The 25,693-nt window shown below is 55.0% G+C and overlaps 1 protein-coding gene across 9 annotated transcripts in view; it reads right to left on the bottom strand.

Moving 5' to 3' along the window:
* The window catches only part of CFAP74 (cilia and flagella associated protein 74), an 81,919-nt gene that overhangs the window by 28,283 nt on the left and 27,943 nt on the right, over nucleotides 1-25,693 (bottom strand). For all 9 annotated transcript variants that reach the window (XR_008526174.1, XM_054557474.1, XM_054557478.1 and 6 more), the window contains exons 7-18: nucleotides 24,179-24,352; nucleotides 23,090-23,200; nucleotides 22,134-22,236; nucleotides 21,189-21,346; nucleotides 19,552-19,753; nucleotides 16,889-17,044; nucleotides 15,409-15,582; nucleotides 14,236-14,354; nucleotides 10,456-10,522; nucleotides 9,610-9,699; nucleotides 6,966-7,130; nucleotides 6,041-6,200 (exon numbers count right to left, since the gene is read on the bottom strand). Coding sequence is in view for 8 of the 9 variants with exons in the window: in XM_054557474.1 (XP_054413449.1) it covers nucleotides 6,041-6,200; nucleotides 6,966-7,130; nucleotides 9,610-9,699; nucleotides 10,456-10,522; nucleotides 14,236-14,354; nucleotides 15,409-15,582; nucleotides 16,889-17,044; nucleotides 19,552-19,753; nucleotides 21,189-21,346; nucleotides 22,134-22,236; nucleotides 23,090-23,200; nucleotides 24,179-24,352 (1,679 nt within the window). In the remaining variant the exon portion in view is untranslated. The remainder of the gene's footprint in view (nucleotides 1-6,040; nucleotides 6,201-6,965; nucleotides 7,131-9,609; nucleotides 9,700-10,455; nucleotides 10,523-14,235; nucleotides 14,355-15,408; nucleotides 15,583-16,888; nucleotides 17,045-19,551; nucleotides 19,754-21,188; nucleotides 21,347-22,133; nucleotides 22,237-23,089; nucleotides 23,201-24,178; nucleotides 24,353-25,693) is intronic.

Raw genomic sequence — 25,693 nt, 5'->3', positions numbered from 1 at the left:
AGTCAACCCCTTCCCCTGCCCCAGCAACCAGTGATCTATTTGTCTCTATAGTTTTGCCTTTTTTTAGCCAAAATATTCTTTTTCTAGAATGTCACAAAAATGGAGTCACAGAGCTTACAGTCTTTTGCGTCTGAGTTCTTTCCCTTAGCATGACGCATTTGAGACTGGTCCACGGCACTGCGTCTATCAAAGGTTCATGTCTGTTTGCTGCTCAGCGGCCCTGCATGGCAGGGACCCCATGGTTTCTCTATCCACTCCCCATGCGTGGGACATTAGAGTTGTTGGTTTTTGCCAACGCAAATAAGCTCTCTACAAACATTCACATACAGGTTTTTGCGGGAATTTAAGTTTTCGCTTCTCTTGGTGGATACCTAGGAGTGGCCTTGGTGGGTGTCTGGCTTTGCTGCTGAGCGTTTCGCTGGTGGCCATGCCATTCTGCATTCCCCAGGGGCAGCATTAGAGTTCCAGCTGTTCCTCACCGGCACTTGCTATTGTTAAACTTTTTGTTCTGTGTTTATAATTTAGCTGTTCTTATAGGTGTGTAGTGGTGTCCCATTGTGGTTTTAATTTACATTTTCTTCATCTCATGTTAATGATGTTGAGCATCTTTTCATGTGCTAATTTCTCATCCACATATCTTCTCTGGTGAAGCATCTGTTCAGGTCTTTTGCCCATTTTTTTTTTTAGATGGAGTTTCATTCACTCTCATTGCCCAGGCTAGAGTGCAATGGTGCGGTCTCGGCTCACTGCAAACTCCCGGGTTCAAGCGATTCTCCTGCCTCAGCCTCCCGAGTAGCTGGGATTACAGGCGCCTGCCGCCATGCCCAGCTAAGTTTTGTATTTTTAGTAGAGACAGGGTTTCGCCATGTTGGCCAGGCTGGTCTCAAACTCCTGACCTCAGGTGATCTGCTCACCTCGGCCTCCCAAAGTGCTGGGATTACAGGTGTGAGCCACCGCACCTAGGCTTTTGCCCATTTTTTGACTGGGTTATTTTACAATTGAGATTTGAACATTACATATTTTGGACACAAATTCTTTATCAGATTTGTGATTTGCTAATGCTTTCTGCCAGTCTGTGGCTTATCTCTGCAGTCTCTTAACAGCGTCTTTCAAAAAGCAGACGTTCTTGGTTTTGGGGAAGTCCAATTTACAATTTTTAAACCATGGGCCATAGTTTCAATGTTATGTCTAAGAAAAACCTTTGCCTCACCTAGGGCCACACATTCTCTCCTGTGTTTTTTTCGGGGGGGGAATTTTATATTTTTAGGCTTAATTTTAGGTACATGATCTATTTTGAGTAATTTTTGTTTACAGTGTGAGGAATGAATTAAAGTTAAATTGGAGGGAGATGTATTAGTCTGTTTCACACTGCTATAAAGAACTGCCCGAGACTGGGTAATTTATAAAGGAAAGAGGTTTAATTGACTCACAGTTCCACCTGGCTGACAAGGCCTCAGGAAACTTACAGTCATGGTTGGAAGGGGAAGCAGGCATGTCTCACACAGCGGCAGGAGAGAGAGAGGTGACAGCGTGTTTATAACATCATCAGATCTCATGAGAATTCACTCACTATTATGAGAACAGCATGGGGAAAACTGCTCCCATAATTCAATCACTTTCCTCTCTCCACACGTGAGAATTACAATTTGAGACGAAACCTCGGTGGGGACACAGAGCTAGACTATGTCAGGGGGCTTATGTTTATCCGATTGTTATGGCCTCACTTGTTGAAAAGACTGTTCTTTCTCCAAGCAATTACCTTTGCACCCCTGTTCAAAACCAGTTGACTGTAATTGTGTGTCTATTTTTGGATTCTCTTGTTCCGTTGGGTCTCTGTCTCTGTTCAACACCACACTGTCTCGTTACTATACTTCATAGTAATCTTAAAATCAGGTAGTATAAGTCCTTGAAATTTGTTTTTTCAGAATTGTTTTGGTCACTTTAGATCCTTTGGATTTCCATATAAACGTTATAATCAGCTTGTCAATTTCCATTAAAAAATCTTCCTGGAATTTTGGTTGGAATTGCATTGATCCATAGTTAGTTCTGGGATAATTCACAATTTAGTGAAGTGTTCCAATGGTTAGTTCCTACAGTATAGAAAATCTGCTTGATGGCCAGGTGCGGTGGCTCACACCTGTAATCTTAGCACTTTGGGAGGCTGAGATGAGTGGATCACTTGAGGTCAGGAGTTTGAGGCCAGCCTGTGTGATGCAAACCGCCTCACGCAGACCGCAGAGAATACCGTCCAGGCTGAAAGAGCGTCAGTGAGCGGCCAATGCACAGGCAGCCTCCCTCAGAAGAGCACAGCTTTGGCTCAGCACGCAGGGAATTCCATGAGAAACATGGCTCACTGCAACCTCCACCTCCTGGCTTCAAGAGATTCTCCTGCCTCAGCCTCCAGAGTAGCTGAGACTACAGGCGCCTGCCACCATTCCTGGCTCATTTTTTGTATTTTTAGTAGAGATAGGGTTTCACCATGTTGCCCTGGGTGGTCTCAAACTCCTCAGCTGAGGCGATCCACCCGCCTCGGCCTTCCAAAGTGCTGGGATTACAGGCGTGAGCCACTGGGCCCAACCAAAGTGTTTCCAGTTCTGAGGCCAATTTAAAGACCAGGGGTCGTTGTAATGAGTAGAGAAGAAAATAAAGAGAGAGGATAAAAGCCTAGAGTATAAAATAAATAAAAAAAAAAGAAAAGAAACAAAAAAGCAAGACCAATGTAAAGCACAAAATAAGATGGTAAAAACGAATCCAAATATATCAATCATCACAACACATTTAAGTAGATTAAATGTTCCAAGAAAGTCAAAGACTGTCAGACTGGATAAACAGACCAAAACTGTATAACACATTGATGAGAAAGAAAGAAAGAAGAAAGGAAGGAGGGAACGGAGGGAAAGAAGGAAAGAAAAAGAAAGAAAAAAAAGAAAGAAAGAAAGAAAAAAGAAAGGAAGAAAGAAAGAAAGAAAGACAGACCTAGTTAAATGGGGAGATAATGGTTATGAATTACAAGACTCAATTTTTTTTTTTAAGAGACAGGATCTCTGTCGCCCAGGCTGAGTACAGTGGTGCAATCACAGCTTACTGCAGCCTCGACCTCCTGGGCTCAAGCCATCTTCCTGCCTTTGTCCCCCAAGTAGCTGGGACTACAGAGGCACATCACCACACCTGGCTAATTAAAAAAAAATTTTTAGTAGAGATGGGGTCTCCCTATGTTTCCCAGGCTGGTCTCAAACTCCTGAGCTGAAGCGATCCTCCTGCCTTGGCCTCCCGAAGTGCTGGGATTACAGGTGTGGGCTGCCATGCCCGGCCTCAATACTGTTAAGATGTCAGTTCTCCCCAAATTGATCTATAGATTCAATGCTATGCCAATCAGATTCATGCTATGCTTTTTTGGTAGAAATAAAAAAGCCAATTCTACAATTTATGTGGAAATGTAAAGGACCTAAACTATCCTGAGGCCCTAACGCAAATATTGTGAAAAAAAGAACAAAGTTGGGTGACTTACACCACCTGGCTTCAAGGCTTTGTCTGAGTCCATGATAACCAAGACAATGGCTCTGGCATAAGACTAATTAAATGGATCAATTAATCAGAAAAAAGAGGCGAGAACTATATAAGCTCATGCTTATATGGTCAATTGACTTTCTTTTTTTTTTTTTTTGAGACAGCATTTTACTCTTATAGACCAGGCTGGAGTGCAATGGCACGATCTCAGCTCACTGCAACCTCCGCCTCCCGGGTTCAAGCTATTCTCCTGCCTCAGCCACCCAAGTAGCTGGGATTACAGGCGCCCGCCACCACGCCTGGCTAATTTTTTGTATTTTTAGTAGAAACGGGGTTTCACCATGTTGGCCAGGCTGGTCTCAAACTCTTGACCTCAAGTGATCCATCTGCCTCGGCCTCCCACAGTGCTGGGATCACAGGCGTGAGCCACCGCGCCTGGCTGGTCAACTGATTTTTGACACGGACAACGAATGGATCGAATGGGATAGCAGAGTCCACTTGTGCCGTGGAATACACAAACACGCACCGGGGAAATGAGCCTCGGCCCTGACTTCCACCACAAGCAGGAGTGAATCTGAGGTGGATCGCACACCTCAACACAAAAGTGATGTCCTATGTCTTTATGACACTGGAGGAGAAAAAAATTGCCTAAAAAGCATAAAAAACAAATTCTAATAGAAATGACTGGTGAATATGCAAAGACTGGACTGAAGAACTTTGATTTGAGAAAAGATGTCACAAAGGGAGAGGAAGGCCCAGCCACAGACTGGGAGGCAGCACCTGCAACATTCCTCAGGGACGAAGGCTGGAATCTGGGTGCATGAAGAGCTCCTATGAATGAATGAGAAGAAGACAACCCCACAGAAGAACGAGGAAAAGCCTTAAACAGAGCTGTCACACCAAAGAAAATACAACTTGTAAATGGGCCCAGGGAAAGACAGGCAATCTCACTGGTGATCTGGGAAATCACAAAGCAACATCTCAACAGCAGACCGTGGTGCAGGCCCCCCAGACAGGCAGCTGTGGGCCGTCTGACCTCACGCTCCTGCGGACGTGAAGCAAGGCCCTCAAGCCCAGTGTGGCCCGGGAAGACCCTCTGTGAGCAGGCAGAGCTGGGCTTCCGGGCTGTCCAGTAGGGCAGCTGCTGCCCACAGGTCGCTATGGAGCACGTGAAATATGGCCCTTGTGGAGGAAGACCTGAATTTTCACTATTATTTAATTTGGATCAATTTAAGTTTAAATAGCCAGATGTGGCAGTGACAGCCACGCTGGACAGCACAGTCTTGTACACTGTTGGTGGGAGTGTAAACTTGCACAACCACTTTGAAAAAGAACTTGGTGGGCTGGGCGAGGTGGTTCATGCCTGTAATCCAGCACTTTGGGAGGCTGAGGTGGGCAGATAGCATGAGTTCAGGAGTTCCAGACCAGCCTGGGAAACATGGTGAAACCCAGTGTCTACAAAAAAATACAAAAACTAGCCAGGTGCAGTGGTGCGTGCCTGTAGTTCCAGCTACTCAGGAGCTGAGGCAGGAGGACTGCTTAAGCCCGGGAGGTCGAGGCTGCTGTGACTGCACCACTGCACTCCAGCCTAGGTGACAGAGTGAGACCCTGTCTCAATAGAAAAAGAACTCACTTTGATATTAGCTGATGCCAGTGAGGCTGGCTATGCCCTGTGATGCAGGCATGAGCCCCAGCCATGTGCCCTGTGGGAACTCACACACAGGCCAAAGGGGAGCGCAGAATGGCTGCCTTCGCAACAGTGTGTACCACAAACGCTCCCAAGTGTGCACTGGCAGGAAGACGGATCTAGAACCCGAGGCTCTCTCACGAAAGGAAACGCCACGCAGTGGTGAGGACAGGAAGTGCAGCTCACACCGGAAATGTGGCTCACACCGGAAGTGCGGCTCACACCGGAAATGTGGCTCACACCGGAAGTGCGGCTCACACAGGCTGTGGAGAACCGGCCCAGCTCCGCGCTGAGCTGCAGGGCGCGTGGAACACGCACCACGAGAAGACAGACAGGAGGAGGACGGAGGTTTCTGGATCTCGATGCGTATGTGGGAAAACGATCAAGAGAAGCAAGGAGGAGACGCAAGCGATTCCCGATGGCGGCCCTGCAGGGCGTGCGGAGGGCAGGGCCGGCCCGTTTCTCCGAACCTCTTCCCGCTGGTGCGCATCTAACAACAGCCACAGCTGCAGAGCTAGACAGAAGCCCCCCACAGCCCGGCCTCTCCAGGGGGCACCGCAGAGCCTCTTCCCCGCCCCGTGCGGCCCCGCCCGGCCTGCTGGGCCAATGCTGGAGGTGCCTTCAAGTCTTCGGTTAGCGTCAACGTGAATGTACATTTCAGTCCACTCCAAAAACAACACTTAGTGGCACATACGAATATTTTCTTGCTTAACCGTCACTTAACATCGAAGGCCTGGGAAAATTCTCTACTTTCCAGACCTCCCCTGGGCCCCTCAGCCCCCTGCAATGCTGCCCTGAGGCCCTCACCGCCCGCGCACCCTGGCTTGGCCTGGCAGCCCGGCTCACCTGCGGGCCGCTCCTCCTCCTGCTCCTTGTCCAGCTTCTCCAGCTCCTTCCGGCTCTGCATGTCCGCCTGGGAGGACTCCGTGCCCTCCAGCTGCTGCTCAGAGAAGCTGGTGGCAGCTTTGTCATACAAACTTTTATCTTCGTAGGTCAGCAGACTGCTCTAGAGAGGAGAATCAACATCCTGGCTTGGGAGGTTTCCCACCTCCTTTTCCCAGTCAGCTGCCGGGACTCCCATGAGGACAGGCCGTGTTGGGGGCTGGGCCCTGGCTCCAGCGTGGCCCCTCAGCTGCCTCCTCGGCTGCCTGCTCTCGTCTCACCCATCCTGGTTGTGGGATCACAGCAGCAGCTCACCCAGAGGCTCAGAGTCACCCCTCAGCCTCCCTCACTCCAGGCCGGGTGGGCATGGCTGCGCTGCCCCAGCCTGGGAGTGTGAGCCGCATCTTCCTCTTGGTCCGACCCTCCTTGCTCCTTGGCTGGCTAGAGGCTGAGCCTTCTCTCCACCTGAGCCCTGGGACACCCATACCCGTGACAGGACAAGACATGCTCACACTTGGAACAGGTGCAGCTGCGGCCATGGAGTGCACCTGTCCAGCCCTCCCACCCCCACACCTGGGGCTTCAGAGATGCGTCGGGGGAGGCTGGGTCTCCTGGGGCCCTCAGGCCTGTAGCTGCTGGCCAGCACCCCTGCTGCTACGTGCCTGAGAAAGGGAGTGTCCTGCTGCTGCTGCCCCTGAGGCCAGGTGACTGCAGGTGTCCTACAGAAGCTGGTCTCTTCTGCTTAGGCTGATTTGAGGAGGCCCCCACACTGCCCTCCTTCTCCCAGGCCCACTGTTGACACCCTCATATCGTTACCCCTGTTCACCCACAGGGACTGGGTTTGGGGGGCAGGTCCCCACACTCCCCCATGGCTGAGTGGCACACTCACTAATTTCAGGGCAGACTGGGAGTCGTCCATCTCACAGGGCTCTGAAGCTGGCAGGAACTTGAAAGTCGTGCCCAAGCCCCCAACGTTGGTCAATGTGATGGTCCGAGACGTGGTCTCTCCTACCACGTAGCTGCCGAAGTCAATGAGCTCCTTGTCGAGGGACAGCTGCCAGAGGACACGGAGTGAACTCAGGGCCACCGTGCCAGGCCCACAGGGTGCCTAGCGCAAGGCCTGCATGTGGCTCCAGGCAGAGCTGCCCTGAGCATTTGTGTGCGTTGTGCACTGCACAAGCAGGTACATGATTCAACCCGGAAATCAGGCGTGTATTTCTCATGACAAGGTGTGGCACCCGAGTCTGGTTTTAAAAACATCAAGGCAGGAGCCCCCTCGCCATGGAGTAACAAGGGTTCAGTGAGAAGACGCAGGGCCCGGGTGCAGGGCCTAGACAAGGAGCCTGGACACGGGGCTTTGGAGGTCCTGAGGGTGGATGGTGTCATTCCTGGGCGAGGTCAGCTGGACTCTGGATACAGGGACCCAGGGCGCATCCTTCCAGAACAGGAGCATGCCCTCCGTAGGGGTGCCTCACGACATGCCTGTCGTGGGCCACAGGCCACAGAAGCTCTGGCACTGGCTAAGGATGCAGGCCCGGGCCACACCTTGGCTGTGCCCAATGGCCCCTCCTCGGGAGGCTTTTCTGGGCTCTGAGTTTGGAGGCCCAGGGGCTTCCCACTCTGTGCTCCTGCTCCAGGGGCGGGACCAGGGGCCACCGACGCAAGTGGACGTGGTTCGCAGAGGGTGGCCGGGGTCCAGCCAAGGGAGGCCTCCTCCTTCCCGTGTGTACCGCCTGGGTCCTGTTCTCTCCTTGTTCAGACAGGGTTTTACTGTTTTTACAGTCCCCAGCCTGGATGCTCCCCTGGGAGAAGCAAGCCCCTGCTCAGGGGAGCCGAGGGTCTCGGTGCTCCTGTCACGGAGGAGCACTTGACACTGCAAAGACCAAACGCAGGAGAGGCCGGGGCAGCTCTGGCCAGGACACCTGGGGCCTCACTGGGCACGTGCTCCATGATGCTGATCCGGAGTGGAGCAGGCCAGTACCAGACTCCTGCCGGGCTCCCAGGCTGAGCAGGAGGGAGCCGGAGCCTGGCCGTCTGCTGGGGCGGGACTTCCTGCTGCCCCTGGCCCTGGTGCTCAGTGCCTGGGCCTGAGTCTTGGCTCACCAAGAGCCCGCACAGTGGAGTGCCAGCCCAACCGCGACCGCTCTGAGGAGAAGGCGGCGGCCACAGGGCAAGGGGCTGCTCGGGCACCCTAGGACGGCGGTGGTCCCCGCATGAACCCAAGCGGGGCCATGGCTGCCAGGGCCACGGCTGCCAGGGCCACGACGGGGCCACTTGAGTGCCAAGAGGAAGGGAGACTCAAGTGACTGGAACACACCAAATACTCAAACATTGGTGAATCTATGAAGAAACTGAGAGGAAAACACTTCTCTCTCTGCCACCATCAGTGACTCTCATCCCAATCCCTCCCCACGGCGACATGCAGTGAAGGAGGAAGCGTGTGACACCATCAGTGACTCTCATCCCAACCCCTCCCCATGGCGACACGCGGTGAAGGAGGAAGCGCGTGATAGAGAAAGTTACATGGGTGCTCATCAAAGGTGGCTTGGGGCCAGCGTGGCCTGGATCATGGGTGGCCATGAGGGCGTCTGCTGATCTTCCTGGGGTGGAGGACATAGCGCACCTCTGCCCTTCACCTGCCCCGGCTTGTTCCTCCTCTAGTGTAAGAATGGGCCTCTTCCTGCCCCGCTGACGCAGGCTCGGGCTGTGGGACTTGGCTTGGCCTGTGAATTCTTAGGAGATAATGACGTCCCCACCGTTCTCTGGGAGATGCTTGTGCTGCCGTAGCTGCCACTCTGGAGTCCAGCCTGGACGGGGCCAGCCGCAGAGGGCCTCACACTCACGGCTGAGCCAGGAGCCGTTTGCTGTGTGGCAGGTGCGGTGCGAGCTGACTAATTACTCGGCGGGGGTCTGGGGACAATGATGTGTGGGTTCCTGGATTATTGGAGATGCATGCTGAAGTTTCTAAGGGTGCAGTGTTGACATTTTACTAATGTACTTTGAAATGGATCAGCAACAACAGATATAGCAGTTGATGGACCAAGCAAAGGTGTCTGAGGCTGACAATGTGGAATCTGGGAGGATGCGGGGTCCGGGACGACACGCGGTCTGGGTTGCAGGCATGTGGAGCCTCGTTCTGCTGTTCTGTTTTCCACTATACTTGAAATTTTTCTTAATTAGAAAGAATCAAGGGGGACCCCCCAAGAGCTGCAGGAAGGACTGGAGCCTTCTCAGATGAATGTTAAGATTTCCTCTGAGCCACGCGCCCTGCAGTCTGGGCTCCACACAGAGCTGGGTTTGTCTCATTTTTTCCAGCGCTGGTCTGAGTGCCCCACGTTTGAGACCCCCACCCAAGGTCCGGCTCAGGCCCACCTGAGCTGCTGTTGGAAGAAGGGGCTCAGCCCCTGGTGGAGATTGGAGCTTCCACCTGGTCCCCGCCCTACCAGCACCCCCTCCCAGGAGATGCCATCCCCCACTGGGGTTCCCAGCCAGGATGCCCCGAGAAATGTTGGCTCAGACACCTTTGAACTCACCGAACATTTCTTTGTTGAACATTTCAGTGGAACTGAAAACTCGCCCGTCTGAGCCAAAAATGAGATATTTCCTTCTAGATCCTTGTTTATCTAAAAAATAAAACAACCCCTACCACAATAAACTTCTGTAACTTTTGTGTGTTTTCTTTGTTTTTTTTGGACAGTGTCTGGCTCTGTTGGCTAGGCTGGGGTGCAGTGGCACCTTCTCGATTCACTGCAACCCCCCTCCACCCACCCCCACCTGGGGTCCAAGCGATCCTCCCATCTCAGCCTCTCGACTAGCTGGGATTACAGACATGCGCCACCATACCTGGCTAATTGTACTTTTTGTAGAGACGGGGTCTCGCCATGTTGCCCAGGCTGGTCTTGAACTTCTGGGCTCAAGCGACCCTCCCGCCTTGGCCTCCCAAACTGCTGGGATTACAGGCATAAGCCACCACACCTGGCCCTTCTGTAACTTTAGCCCGTTACACGTGCCATGGCTGCCTGGGCCGGGGCCGCCTGCCCCCTGCCCAGCTCGAGTGACCCCAGGGGAAAGAGTCAGCAGAGGGCGTCTCAGGAGGGCTGGACACCGACTTCCTGGAACATCCCAGCCCTCCCGACTTAGATCCAAGAATGCAGGCCCTCGGCCACTGACCCAGAGGAGCTGCGCTGCGGTTCTGCCCAGCATTCAGGAATACGTTGAGTGTATTTTTGGAAATAAAACAGCAAAACAGGGGCCTGCGTGATCCTCACTGAGAGGCCAAGTGCATCCTTCCCCCATCATGTTCTGCGCCACCATGCCCGATCACAGGCTCCACCCACCACCATCTCTCCTTTGAGAGAGAACGGGCCCCTTTGACTCACCATGGGCTTGAAGGTGACAAGCACTTCGCAGGACATTCCGGCTGACAGGGGGCCAGGGGGGTCAAAGCTGCAGGACGTGACCCATAGCACACGGGGGTTAGTGCTGCGGAGGGCAGACGCTCACCTCGCCACCCAGAGCACAGTCAGGCTGGGCCTCCTGGCCTCCTCCCCATCCTGGGCCTGGCCCCCTGCCCAGCCGCCTTCACCCGGGGGAGTGCTGGATCTGCTGCATTCCCTGCTGCCGCCAGTACCTGGCAGGCAGGGGGAGCTCCAGTGTGTGCGAACGTTTGTGGAGTGAGGGAGTTAATGAAGGCGCAAGGCAAGTCCCCAGGCCAACTGCCAGAAAATGGGACCCCATGGGTTGGAGAGGGCCACAGTTCCCCTGGGCACAGGTGCCAGGCCTGGGACCAGGACTCTAGGGCTTTGATAACAATATGGGACCAGCGGGCTGTGGGCAGGAGCCAGGAAGAGAGCTGGAACTGGTAGCACTGAGACAGCTGGGACCCTCGGGACCCTCTCAGCCCCTTTCAGGGAAAGAACCAGAAAAATAGCCCCTACTGCACGGGCCACTTGAGGGAGCTGGTCTGTCTTGGCCCAGATCAGGGTGAGGGAGCATCTCCCCAAGGAATTCCTGACGCCAGGCTGATTTCACAAGGTTGGATTTTACCTAACGTGCTTGGTTTAGAAATGCACAAGCTAAAATTTTAATGTAAAATGTGTCCCTGGCTGGCAACGCTCCCACGGCACCAGCACAAGCAAACCCAAAGCTCCTCCGATTGGGAGGGAAATGTTTTGGTGCCAACTGCACAGAGCCCGGGACGGAGCCGCCGGGGACAGGAGCAGAATCCGAGAGGGTGGATGTGCGTGCCTCACATAAACCAGCAGCAGAGTACAGGGCCGAGCTCCAAACCCTTCAGACGACAGAAGTGTGGAGTGGAGATGTTAGAGGACGTATAGATAAAATGGTTAGAGACAGAAATAGAGAATTCCAGACGTGAGAAAAGAACAAGACACTGTCAAGAAATGCAGACTCATCCAAAACAGAACTTGGCATTTTTAGAAATGAGAGACAGGGCGGCTGAGTAAGAAACTTCCTAAGCAATTTCAGCCGTTGATTAGCAGCACTAAGGGGACAAGTGGTGAACCGAGCAGCACCTAGAGCACCACCCAATGCGAAAAAGAGACAAGAAATTTCCAACCCAACGGGGAGGTTTCAAAAGGAGGAGCAGGAGGGCAGAGCTGGAGAATGAATGGGGGAGGGGCGATGCCTGGGGAGCTGGGGCTGAGAAGTTCCCAAAATTGTTCGAAGATCTGAATCTTCAGATTCAACAGCATAATGAAGTCTAAGAAGAATCAGCCCACACCAGACGCACGGCAGAGCTGCGGGACGTTAAGGATGAGAGAATCTCAGAGCAAGCAGGTGGAAAGCCAGGTATCCTCCAAAAAAACCAGCACCTGGACCAAGGCCACCTCCCACTCCAGCAACAAGAGGCAGAGGGCAGGAAAGTGGTGGCCTCAACCTGTTGAGAGAAAATAACCGTCCATAAGAAGTTTTCATCCCAGCGTGGGGAGGAGTGCCTCGGTGGCTGAGAGCACAGCGACCACCTAAACCCACCTCTGCACGCGACCTCCAGAAGCCACATGAATCAATGAGAGAAACAGGCGGGCTGCAGAAATCCCATGCCTTCAGCATGACTAGAGGACACAGAATCCCCCAGACTTAAAATTAATCATAAAGTGAAAAGTAAACACCAACCTCCAGCGTGCATTCTCCATGCCCGCCTTCACAGAGAGCTACGAGGGTCTGAAAAACTGTAGGGAAGAGAGGAAGGAGACGGGAACAAAGACCCTAAGGCTGACCTAAAGTCAGCTCCCCAAAGAGAACATCACAGCCTCTACAAGAAAATACCAAGTCCCAGTGAGTCAGTGCTGATCTCAGGGAAGGGCCATCAGAGCCCATGCGCCCCTGGGGGCAGCCTCAGGAAGACACCTGGTGGGAGAAGAGGAGGCCCCCTCGGGAGCCTGGGCAGCAAGGGGGGAATTAGGATCCTGCCCCTGCTGACCCTCTTTTGAGAAGCTGCGCTTCACAGTGCTCACGGGAGTGGAAACTCCTGAACTGGGAATCTGAAAGCCATCCTGGACCTACAAACCTGTCCACAAAGAGGAAACTGGCAGGAAGCAGGAAGTAGAAGAGAAAGAACTTTCTTAAAAATAAAGTAAGTTAGGCTGGGTGCTGTGGCTCACGCCTGTAATCCCAGCGCTTTGGGAGGCTGAGGCGGGTGGATCACGTGAGGTCAGGAGTTCATGACCAGCCTGGCCAACATGGGGAAACCCCGTCTCTACTAAAATACGAAAAATTAGCCGGACGTGGTGGCGGGAGCCTGTTATCCGAGCTACTCAGGAGGCTGAGGCAGAAGAATCGCTTGAACCCAGGAGGCGGAGGTTGCAGTGAGCCGAGACTGTGCCATTGCACTCCAGCCTGGGCAACAAGAGTGAAACTCCAACTCAAAAAAAAAAAAAAAAAAAAGTAAGTTACTAAGGAGCAGAAGAAAAGAGAAACATTGCAGAAAACATGCAAAAGGCCGTCAGAAGGAAAAACGAAGAAAAATAAAATAAAATAGAAAAGAAGAAAGTGGGCCAGGCACAGGGGCTCACACCTGTAATCCCAGCACTTGGGGAGGCTGAGGCAGGTGGATCACTTGAGCACAGGAGTTTGAGACCAGCCTGGGAAACACAGTGAAACCCTGTCTCTACAAAAAATAGAAAAATTAGCCGGGCATGGTGGCATACAACTGTGGTCCCAGTTACTCAGGAGGCTGATTGAGGCAGAAGGATTGCTGGAGCCTGGGAAATTGAGGCTGCAGTGAACTGAGATCACGCCACTGCACTCCAGTCTGGGTGACAGAGCAAGACCCTGTCAAAAACAAAACAAAACAAAACAAAACAAAAGGAAAGCAGAAAGCATTAAAAGCAACCAGAAGGAAAACAGTAGACACCAAAGACCAGCAAGGAGGATCCAAAATATAGGTAAGTGGAGTCTGCAAGGAAGCAAATGGAAACATTGTTACAGAGTGAAAGCACAGCCGTAATTCAAGGAAGCAGTGCTGAAATGAAGACAGCTTTCACCTTGACACCGAAAACACTGGCTAATTGCCAGGGAAAACTTATCAAAATGGTCAACATCAAAACATAACAATACAAAAGGAAACTCTGGCCAGGCGTGGTGGCTCATGTCTGTAATGCCAGTACTTTGGGAGGCCAAGACAGGTGGATCGCCTGAGGTCAGGAGTTCAAGACCAGCCTGGGCAACATGGTAAAACCCGGTCTCTACTAAAAATATAAAAATTAGCTGGGCGTAGTGGCAGGTGCCTGTAATCCCAGCTACTGGGGAGGCTGAGGCAGGAGGATCTCTTGAATCCAGGAGGTAGAGGTTGCAGTGAGCTGAGACTGTGCCATTGCACTCCAGCCTGGGCGACAGAGCAAGACTCCATCTCAAAAAAAAAAAAAAAAAAAAAGCAACAAAACAAAACAAAGAAAAACAAAAGGAAACTTGGGCAGCCAGGCAAAAGCTCTAGCCATTTGTGAAGGGAAATGGGCTTGGTCTCGGATGACTTTGACACAAGAAGACAGAGGAGCCCCCTCTACAAAATCTTTGTGAAAATCGGACCTGAGGGCTTATGCCCAGACAGAGCCTGTTCCAGCCGTTCTGAACATGAAGGGACCTATGAACCTCCTGCTGTCCCTGCACCGCGTCCCTCCCTGTCTGAGTCATCCTCTTACTCAACGTGGATGAAGTCCCGGAGGTGCTCCTCCACGCCCACCAGCTTGCAGTAGTTGATCGTGTAGGTGGTGTTGACCAACGTGATCTTTTTCTTGTACACTTTGCCAATGTCAAAGTCCTGGGAAAGGCCGAGGTAGCAGCTTCAGAGCGGGTCAGAGGGGGCTGTGCTGTGAGCACCGAGGTAGCTTTGCCTCAAGGTAACCGCTGGTGAGCATTTGCCAACTAGGGAGAGGTTCCCAGGGAACAATTTCCAAGGTTTCTCCCAGAATCGAGAAGGCCCCTGGGGTGCATGAAGGACAGGTCCGGGGGTGGAACCTGTCTCACAAAAGCCTTCGCCACCTGAGGCAGGACAGGGCCTTGCTGGGGCCTGCAGGTGGGAGTGAGAGAGAAGGCTCAGACACTGTGGGTTCCAAGGTGGGTCCCTGACTCCATGGATGGACTTGAGCTGGGGTAAAATACAGGAGCCCACAGGCTGCTCTGTCTTGCAGTTTGGCGGAGGCGTCCAGGCACCAACCTCAGCCTCGCATGTTCCCATCTGGTCCCTGCTACATCCTTGTCCCGAGGCTCAGGGGCCCCCCCTCTGCCCCAAGTGGCACAGGGCTTTCGGGGCCACGGCACCCCCATTGCTCAGGATTTGCCCCTCAGACTGGCGTCCAGCCCTCCATGGGGATGGGGCCCTCTCCCTCCACCTCCTGGGAGAGAAGGTCCACACCCGGGCCTGTGCCTCCTGAGGAAGCCCCTGGGTTTTCCAGCGTTAAAAAGCAAAAGGCAGGCCAGGCGCAGTGGCTCATGCCTGTAACCCCAGCACTTTGGGAGGCCGAGGCGGGCGGATCGCCTGAGGTCAGGAGTTCGAGACCAGCCTGGCCAACATGGTGAAAACCCCGTCTCTACTAAAAATACAAAAATTAGCCGGGAATGGTGGCGGGCGCCTGTAATCCCAGCTACTCGGGAGGCTGAGGCAGAAGAATCGCTTGAACCCAGGAGGTGGAGGTTGCAGTGACCCGAGATTATGCTGTTGCACTCCAGCCTGGGCGACAGAGTGAGACTCCATCTCAAAAAAAAAAAAAAAAAAAAAGCAAAAGGCATCAGAGTCGGGCTGCGGCGGGGCTCCCCTGCTGTCCTGTGCTGCTGCTGCCTGTCCCCTGCTGTTCCTGGCCCAGCTGTGGGCTCACTTTGAAGTGGAGGAGCTCCGGTTTGCTGTTGAAGGGGCGACCTTGGAACTCACGCCCCAACACCACCTGCTTGTGGACCACCCTGCTCCGCAGTCGCTCCACTGTGCGCGCCAGGATGTCCTTGTCCATCTTTGTCCCACCCACGGGCTTTCGGTCCACATCCTCCTTGGGCACCTGGGGGTCACAGAGACAGAGGCTGGGGCTGTTAGCGGCTCCACCTGGGCAGTGCTGGTGGCAGCTCAGAGGCGAGGGGAGCGGTTATCAGAGCACGGACAGCCCAGCCCCACCAGCTGCCACCAGTGCCGGGGCTGGGAGGAGCCCCACGGCCCAGGGAGTTGCTCTGAGTTGCTCAGAAAGGCCCTGATGGACCGGCTGACTTTCTGCTCCATTGACAAGGCAGGGAGCCCTCACTTCCGAAAAAGGGGAAACCAGGAAACAAGAGCAGACAGCTCCAGATTCAGGTGGATTTCTGGGAAATGATGTGGAGGGGGAACTTTCCAGATTGTTAAATCAGGACAAGAGGAAGGTTTTGAAAGGTTCTGCAGGAAGCAGTTTTCTCGAGCGGGCAGTGTCAGCACACACTGGGCTTTCTCAAGATGAAAAGCCGCTTCCCTGGCCAACACCAGCAACCAGGCAGATCAGAACCGGAGGCCTGAACTGTCCCTTCAGAAGCTGCATGGACTCTGCCTAGGTCCTGGCTCTGGGCTGTGGGCTGCCCCTGCTGGTGCCCATGCCCGGCAGCCGGACAGCCTCCTCCCTGGCTTCCCGGGGGGGCCACCTGGGACCCTCCTCTTGTCCAGAGGCAGCCTTCTCCCTTGGGGGTCCCCAGTGTGTGGGTGGTGGCTCTGCCTGGCCTGTCTGGTTCACCACCCTGGTCAGCCCAGCATCCCCAGAACCAGCAGAACCAGATGGCTTTTGCCCTGACAGTAGAAGTGGCCAATGCTTACAGAAACCGGGCAGCGGGCGTTACCCTCCCACGTGGGACAGGGCCACAGCCTGAGCCATAGTGCTGCAGAGACTGTCTTGCTGTACCTGTTCTTTCAGAGGTGGAAGGACCCCAGCGCCAGATGGGGCATGTTTCTTACAAAAGGCCGTCAAAGAAAGTTTGCACACTTCTTCTAGAAAGATGCTTCTCCAATAGTACACGGAGTAGCTCAGAGTCATTCCCTTAGCCTTTCAGCCTTGGAGCCCCACTGTCCCTCCCCGTTACACCACGGTGACTGAGCTGTCTGTCAGGGGGAGCTTGGGGTCGTCGAGCCCACGTGGTGCCCTCCAGGCTCCGCAAAGAGGGAAAGGCATGAGTGTGGAGAGGGAGGCGGGGGGCGTCGACACGCAGGAGGGGGTGGCGGGAGGTGGCTGGCACAGCCAGGAGAAGCCTCAGAGCAGCTGGTGTGGCCGGGGCAGGTGTGGGAGGTGTCCAGCCGGCGACAGAGGGCCGGGGTCCGTCTCCAAGCGCCTATAAAGGAGCAGGAGCTGGTACCTGGTATGGCTTGTAGTCTTCATTCCAAAGCCCAGAGATCTCGGGCTCAGCTAACGTTTCCTCCTCTGAGCTGGCCCCGGGGTCCCCCTGGATAAGCTCACTGGAGACGACTTCCAGCAACCGAGAAGGCCCGGGGCCTGCAGCAGCCTCGTAGTCCTGCAGTCGGGGAGAAGAACATCGCGAAGACACGCTCATGACAGAGAACAGGGAAGAGAAACTTGGCCCAGCCCCCACCGGTATGGCCCGCTGCCTGGCCGTTCTTCTGCCTCACGTACTCTGCATGGAGATAGCGGTGCACACGGTTTTGTAACTTTTTCTACTTGAAATATAAGTATTTTAATACATTATTAAATATTTTTCTACAATGCTCAGAAGAGTCTGCAAAATATTTCCTTTGATAGGAAAATGTTCTAATTCATGGACTGGAATCCTTGGCGCCGATCCTCAGGCACTCACCTGTTCCCATTTTTTTTTTTTTTTTTTTTTTTTTGAGATGCAGTCTTGCACTGTCACCTGGGCTAGAGTGTAGCGGCGAGATCTCAGCTCACTGCAACTTCTATCTCCCGGGTTCACAGGCACCTGCCACCACACCCAGCTAATTTTTTGTATTTTTAGTAGAGACGGGGTTTCGCTATGTTGGCCAGGCTGGTCTCGAACTCTTGATCTCATGATCCACTCACCCTAGCCTCCCAAAGTACTGAGATTACAGGTGTGAGCCACCACACCTGGCCCAGTTCGCATTTCTGTGGATATAAGCCATGCCCGGGAAAAGCTCCAGGCTGACCCCGGGAGGATGGCTGTGGTGGTTTCCTCAGAATGAGTTTGGGGACTGAGCCTTGCCCATCTGCTCTGGCTCTGTCCCAGGCCTGCCGGAGAAGGGGGAACTGAGCTGGGTGGACAGGGTTCTTCTTCCTGGGGACCGTCTTATGGAGCGACAGACAGGAAGTCTGGACAGGGCCAGCGCATTGCTGTCTACTGTGACCTGCGTAGTGACACAGGTGGTGCTGCAGAAAATCACGGGGAGCAGCTCACGGGTGGGGGTGGGGGTGGGGGCAGGGGAGGCTTCTCTGGAGCAAGGAGGCGCAGCAGGGTGCTCCCGGCAGAGGGATCGGCAGCTGCAAAGGCCCCGGCGTGAGACGGGCAGTGAGGGGTGGATGGGGCAGAGGCTCGGCCTGGGCATTGGGAGCCTGGGGAGCAGGAAAGGACCTACTCTGGTGCCCTGAGGGGCACCGCAGACACCCCGCAGAGGCCAAAGCTAAGGGAGCCCAAGGCTTGCTCTTTCCCAGCCGGGCATCGTTTGGAGCAGTGACCTTGACCTCAGGTTTTGGGGTACACAAGGGCAGAGACTGCAGCACTGTGCCAGACTCAGGAGAGGACCATCGTCCCTACCCCACACCTTTAGGGAAAGGTAAACTAGAAATACATTCCCCCAACTGAAGCCAGTTGCCTCCAGCAGCAGTGGACACCAAGCAGGCCCTGGACGTGAGTGAGTGAGGAATGAGTGAATGTGTGAGTGAACGAATGAATGAGTTAGTGTATCAGTGAGTGAGTGAATGAATGAGCAAATGAGTGAATGAGTGAGCGAATGAATGAGTGAATGAGTGAGCGAATGAATGAGTGAGTGAGCGAATGAATGAGTGAATGAGTGAGTGAATGAATGAGTGAATGAGTGAGCGAATGAATGAGTAAATGAATGAATGAGTGAGTAAATGAGTGAACGAATGAGTGAGTGAATCTGAGTGAATGAATGAATGAGTGAATGAGTAAAGAATGAGTGAGTGAATGAATGAGTGAATGAATAAAGAATGAGTGAGTGAATGAATGAATGAATAAAGAATGAGTGAGTGAATGAATGAATGAATAAAGAATGAGTGAGTGAATGAATGAATGAATAAAGAATGAGTGAGTGAATGAATGAATGAATAAAGAATGAGTGAGTGAATGAATGAATGAATAAAGAATGAGTGAGTGAATGAATGAATGAATAAAGAATGAGTGAGTGAATGAATGAATGAATAAAGAATGAGTGAGTGAATGAATGAATGAATAAAGAATGAGTGAGTGAATGAATGAATGAATAAAGAATGAGTGAGTGAATGAATGAATGAATAAAGAATGAGTGAGTGAATGAATGAATGAATAAAGAATGAGTGAGTGAATGAATGAATGAATAAAGAATGAGTGAGTGAATGAATAAAGAATGAGTGAGTGAATGAATGAGTGATAGGAAAGCTGTCCTCTAGGTGCTATCAGGAGTGCTTTGTAGCAGGGTGATCCCAGGCATGTGGTCTGAACGGCTGTGCACATCTCCCTGGCAGGCGGCTGACCCAGCTCTCTACAGGGCCAGGCAAGGTGGTCCCAGCCTCGTGGGCAACAACACTGCTGGGGGTGATGCAGGGTCTGGTGGGGACACCGAGACCAGGAGGACACTGGACCCTTGCTGGGGATGCTGCAGCCATGCCTCTCTCATGTGGTGGGTCCGTGGTGGGTCTTGTCCCCTTGTCCTTGAGCTGAGTGGCGGCCACTCAGCGGGCTCAGCAACCCCCTGCAGGTGGTCGTGGTGCTGAGGTCTTCAGAGGATGTCTCACCACACCTGAGCCCTGAGGCCCCACCTGCCCTCCACAGGTGTGCGGCTTCTGTGTACAGGAAGGCGTTTTGCTCACCAGTGTGTACGTGTTGGTTGGGACTGTGGTCTCCTCCTTGCAAAAGTCAGAAATGTAGTTCCAGGTCTTGTCCCTCAGGGTCGGCCGGTGCCTGGCACTGGTGGGGGGACGCTGTTTCTTCCTCTTTTCCTCCTCAGCCTCCTCTTTCAGAATCCGACTGACAATCTCCTGCTTTCTGAGCTTCTGTTCCTCCTCAAAGGCCCTGCGTGGAGTCAATTCTCAGATGAGTGCGAGAGGCCCCCTGCCTCCACCTTGCTCCAGGTGAGATGGCGCCCAGCAGCCCCTCCCTAGCGCCCTCCTGGGGGCTCCATCCTGCCCAGCAGGGCTCTTGGGGTGGGAACTTCCTGGTCCTGGGGCTAAATGCAAGCTTCAGTGGGGAGCAGATGGGCAGAGGCCAAGCCAGAGGTTCCCGGCTTAAACCCCAGTCCTGCCCAGCCCTGCCCAGCCCAGCCCTACCCACTTAGCAGCCCAGTCCCCCAGCAGCCTTGGCTGCCCGGAGGGCTTCTTCTCAGCCCTTGTTTCTAGGCTGGCGTGGGGCTGCCACTAAGGGTAGCACCAGGGCTGAAGATGTTCATCCACTCACTGCAGCTGCACTTCCCGGGTGCCTCCTACATGCCAGCCTGCGCCAGGCGGTGCCTGGACCGCTGCCAGGACCCCCCCGCCCAGGTGGGCAGGCTGATGGGTGGTGGAGAACTCTGATCGTGACTCAGGGGGGTGGGGAGGATGCACTCAGGGCTCTGTGGCACCCAGAGGAAGATGCCTTGCCCAGTGAGAGGGCCAGGAGCCCCCGCCCAGGCAGATCCTAAGCAGTGATTGGCCAGGGCCGTGGACAGGGGGACTGGGATGGGGAGAAAGGGCCAGGCTCCTGGGATGACGGCAGCTTCGGGCAAAACTCAGGACAGGGTGGTTTGCGTGGAGGTCACTGGGGAGCGTTATGGGCAGGGCTGGGAAAGGTGAGACTGAGTGGGAGGGAGGGGCCTTGTGGGAACCTGGCCCCGAGGGTCTGGATCTCAGGAAGCCCCGTGGTGCCCGTGGGTGGGCGGTCCAAGAGGGCAGCATGGGCCCCCGTTTGGGGGAGAACAGAGAGTGAAGCCAGAAACAATGTGTTCACCACGGACCCAAGCTGGCGGGAGGGTGGTCCGAGGGGCCAGGAGGGCCCCAAGGCCGTGGCAGCAGGAAGCCAGGTGGACAGCCCCGGACAGGGAGTGAGCAAGGGCAGGCCCAGCAGCACCAGGTTCCCTGGAGGGGCCTGAAAATGTCGCCAGGCTGAGGGGCCTGGTGCTCCCTGGAGACTTCTGGGTGGGCCAGGAAAGAGCCCGCCAGTCCCTCCTCGTGAGAAGTCAGGACAGGAGCCGGAGGCTCTCGACAGGGGCCAGGGTTTCAGAGTCTGGGAGGGGAGAAGCGGCCGAGGGTTGGGCGTGGACTGGAGTAGGGGCAGGGCTGGACAGGCTGAGTCAGGCCCAGGCAGGGCAAAGGTAGCAGCCTGGAGCCCCTGTTCCCATGCCCCACAGCCGCCTGAGTGGGGGCCCTGGGAGAGAGAGCAGCTTTGCTCAATGTGAAGCCGAACCCCCTTGGCTCTCCCTGCACCCACTGACTGGGCAGGTGCCTCCCGGTGTCACCTCTGCTACCACTCTCACCTCTTCTGGGCCTCCAGCTCCTGGCGCCGGCGCTGGTGGACAAGGTGCCTGAATGCATCCCCGCCCTGGGCCAGAATCGCCTTCTTCTCAGCCTGGACCCTCTGCTCTGCCAGCTCTGCCTTGGCACGGTCCCATGCTTGGAACTTCCGCAGGGTGTCCTTGGAAACACAGAGCACTGAGGTGACAGCAGCAGCACCCACGGGCACACGCACATGCTCACACCTGCACACGTGCACACACACGTTCATACATGCAAACCTGCACACACGTGCACAGACACACTCACACATGCACACCTGCACACACACGCACACGTGCACACACGCTCACACATGCACACCTGTACACACATGCAAACACACATGGTCACACATGCACACACATGCACACACATATGCAAACCTGCACACACACACGCTCACACACTGGGCCTTTGAACAGGTGTCCTTAAACCAATGTTGACGCCTGCAGATCCTGTGGGAGACCACTGACAAATTGTCCGCATGTCCCAAGCGTTGGGCTGGGTGTCCCTGCACGTCACCTGCCCGCCTCTGCCCCTCACCTCTGAGCTTTTGCAGATGCTGTTCCCACTCTTCCCTCCATTTTCCCAGCCTGAATCCCCAGCCTTGGCCCCAGGGCATGGCCTCGAGGCGCCTGGGCCCTCCATGTGTCTCCTGGGGAAGACACTGCTTCCCCAACAAGACCAGGCCCCATGGGAGCAGGGCTGGGCTGCCTGCTCCTGCCTGACTCCAGTGCCTGGCCCTGACCCACACAGAACCCATGGGCAAATCTGTGGCACAGGCTTGGGAAGCCTCCAGGGGTCACCAAGTGCGCGGGTCAGCCCTTGACCAGAGGACACGGGCCTGGCTCCCAAGGAGCAGGGGCCCAGGGACGGACCCCGGCAGGGTGCCGAGGGAGAGGCTGGGTGGGGCTGCGGGGGCCTACCCGGTTCGCGGAGATGCTGCCCTTCAGTGCCACCACCGCGTCCATGCGTCGCCTCATATGCTCGTGGCACTCCATCTCCTCCTTCTTCTCTTGCTCTCGGATTCTGAGGAAGGACATTTAAACATTTTTGAGGCTCTGTCGCCCAGGCTGGTGTGCAGTGGTGCGATCACAGCTCTCTGCAGCCTTGACCTCCCAGGCTCAAGCTATCCTCCTGCCTCAGCCTCCCAAAGCGCTGGGATCACAGGCATACGCCACGACAAACGGCCACATTTTTAACCGACGAAGTGACACAGCGATGCCGTGTGGGGTGTAATTACAGGAGCCCCGGTGCTATCATTTCCACCAGCAATGTGATTAATGGTGAGAACACAAGAGGTGGGATGGGCAAAAGGTGCTGGTGCAGAGGCCGGGCCATGACGACACGGTGGGAACACGCCCTGGAGGGCCAGGCCACGAGGACATGGCAGGAACATGTCCAGCGTGTCTCACGGGCCTCTTCTGGAAAGAAACAGCACCTCAGCACTAAAAATACACATTTATTGGTTTTTGATGATAAGGTGGTGATTCGATAATAAAATCAGGAGGCCGGGCATGGTGGCTTACGCCTGTAATCCCAGCACTTTGGGAGGCTGAGGCGGGCAGATCACCTGAGGTCAGGAGTTCGAGACCAGCCTGGCCAACATGGTGAAACCCCGTCTCTACTAAAAATACAAAAATTAGCCAGGCGTGGTGGTAGGCACCTGTAGTCCCAGCTACTCAGGAGGCTGAGGCAGGAGAATCACTTGAACCCGGGAGGCAGAGCAATGAGCCGAGATCGCACCACTGCACTCCAGCCTGGGCGACAGAGCAAGGCTCCATCTTAAATAAATAAATAATAAAATCAGGGAATTTCAAGACAAAAGCAAGTGACCTGTATTCGTGGGTTTCTCCCTAAGGACGTCGAAGGGAGGCCCTACCTTCCCAGGGAGGCCTTCAGGAACCGCACGGCAACTTTGTGGTTCTTCCGGGCGTCCTCCAGCAGCTTCTGGTGCCTGAGCCCGAGCTCCTTCTGGGTATGCAGGGACTTCCTGTGGGGATGTGCGGCCGTCAGAGGGAAACTCGGCATCACACGTCCCATCTGCCCCCAAGCCCTGTACGGCTGGAGATCGTGTCCCAGAGACGCCGTGGGCCCTTTCGCTCAGCTCTGTCCTGCACAGCCTCCCTTGGGGAGGAGCGAGGGTCCCTGGAGAGCTGATGCCGAGGGCCACACAGATGTCAAACTCTCCACGCCACTGGGGCTCCAGTGCCAGGGAGCCACCAAAGGCAAGGTTTGATCCCAGCTGGGCAGGAGTCTGGGAAGAGGATGGCGCAGGCACAGCAGTGCTGTGGGGAGGGAGGAGGCAGGGGCTGGGGACCTTGTGTCTGCAGCCAGGACCTGGATTCCACAGGGGTTTGTGGCCTGGGCAGCTGAAGGGAGGGAATGAGATGGGGGAGGGGATGGAGGCCAGAAGGGGGTCCTGAGGAGAGAGGCTCACGGCAGGTTGGGACAGCTGGCCTGATGGCCTGTGGAGCACTTGGGGACTGGCCTAGTAGGTGGCTGGGCCCTGGCTGAGCAGGAGACTCATGACAGAGGACGTGTGGGGAATGGGCCTGAGTGCTCCACGGCTGCGGCAGGTGGGGGCTGTGGGAGGGGTGCAAAGGAGCAGCCAGAGGTGGGGACAGAGCCCAGAGAATGGCCTGGCTGGGAAGAGGATGGGGCTGCCGGAGGGAAAGGGGAGGGGCAGTCTCCCTGGAGCGTGGCTTTAGTAGCCAGCTTTAGTGGCTGTATGGTGGCTGCGGCATCTCGGGAGGGCTGGGGCTCTGGGAAGGTGCAGGGGAGTGCCTGACACTTGGGAAGGACTCAAGGGCCCGGTGGAGGAGCAAGCTGGGAGGAGGCAGGGAGGGGTGGAGGTGGAGCCGTACAGATGTGGAGGGTGAGGCTGAATCTGGAGACCCGTTGGGGAGAGGGCGGAGGGGCTGGCAGAAGCTGCTAGGAAGGGATGCAGGTGGGCCTGGGTGCTGCTTACCTGATCCTCAGCAGCCGGTTCCGCTCCACTTTCCCCAGGGCCTCCTGCTCTCTGCAGAGCCGCTCAGCTGCGCGCACCTGGAGCCGCCGCCCCGTGGCCTCCACCTCCTCAAGGTCAGCTGTCCGGAAGGCCTCAAGTCGCCCCTCCTGGATCTGGATGTGCCACATGGCGTTCCTTCAAACAAGAGGCAAAGCAGCTGGAGACAGGCCCCACAGTCATCCTGGGGTGGGGGTTTCGGCACTGAGTTCTGACAAATCCTCCAGGCAGATGTTGAACACCCCAGATGGGTTAGCTCCCTCCTCTAGGGGCCATCTCCGCTCTGAGTCGCCCAGACACTGAGGCCCGCCATGCCTGCCTCCAACCTCAGGAAAGTCACTATGGGTTCAATCCAGCCCGGCTAGAGCCTGGCCTGCACTCCTGTGTGCCACCCGCCGGCCTGAGGCCATGTCCGTTGGCTGTGGTGGGCCTGGGGCGGGCCCTGCCCAGCCTGAGGAAGGCCTTAAGGAAGGGACAGCTGTGACTCGTTGGCTGGGCTGGAGGATCCCTGGTGTGAATTGACCAGCACCCAAGACCACCCCTCAGTCTTCAAATGTGTCTGGGGTGGGGGCTATGGAGCGTGGAGTCAGCCAGCCCTGCCCGGGGCCACATGTCCTGGATGACAGGGGACCTGCCTGACCCCTGGTCTTGGGCGAATTTGTCCTTGACTGTGAGTGTGGCATCTGTGGTGGCCCCAGACAACACAGTGCCCCTTGGTTCTTGGCACAACTCAGGGAAATTTCCGGTGAATCTTTAGTTGGAAGAGTGCGTGTGCCGTGGGGGCTCAGGCTGGGAAAGTTCCTTCTGAGGATGTGGACAGTGTCCTTCTAACAGCGGCCAGGTGGGAGCCGCTGGAGAGGTGGCCTGGACAGAGACACCTGGTGGAGGGATGCAAGGAGCCGCTCCTGGAGACTGCGAACGGTTCCACCCAGAGATGCACCTCAGGCCGGGGCTGGCCATGCGAGGATCAGAACCCTGGACAAGGTCAGACGCAGGCATTTAGCCGGCATCCTCGCTGCATTGCTGACATTCCACGCGACATGTGCCACAGCTCTGTCCTGGACACCCGTGATCATGTTAATTTCCACTTCCTCTTTCGTTAAAAGCTTTTCCTGTGGAGCGGAGTCCAGTCTCTCTCCCCACTGCAACGCCCGGGGCAGGGGTCCCACCGCCTTGGCCCTTCGTGAATAAAGTCTGCTTTACATCTTTTTGAAAAAATCATGAACATATGTTGAATTGAGATACTCAATGGCTTTCTCTTCTAACGTGTTAATGTCAAGGATTTCTAATGTTGAGCCTTTTTCGGGGCTCCTAGGATATAAACTCCAACTTGGCGAGGGAGGTGTGTCTGCGTGTCTCACACGTGGCTGGATTTCAATGTTGAATGTTTGATTTGGGGTTTTCTGATTTGCCTCCTGAGATCGGGTTCTACTTTCCCTCTCTCGTACGCCCACTTGGTTTCGGCACTGATGTTGTATC

The sequence above is a fragment of the Pongo abelii genome, chromosome 1 (assembly GCF_028885655.2).
Source record: "Pongo abelii isolate AG06213 chromosome 1, NHGRI_mPonAbe1-v2.0_pri, whole genome shotgun sequence".
Lineage (NCBI taxonomy): Eukaryota > Metazoa > Chordata > Mammalia > Primates > Hominidae > Pongo > Pongo abelii.
This window is presented reverse-complemented; position numbering and strand designations above follow the sequence as displayed.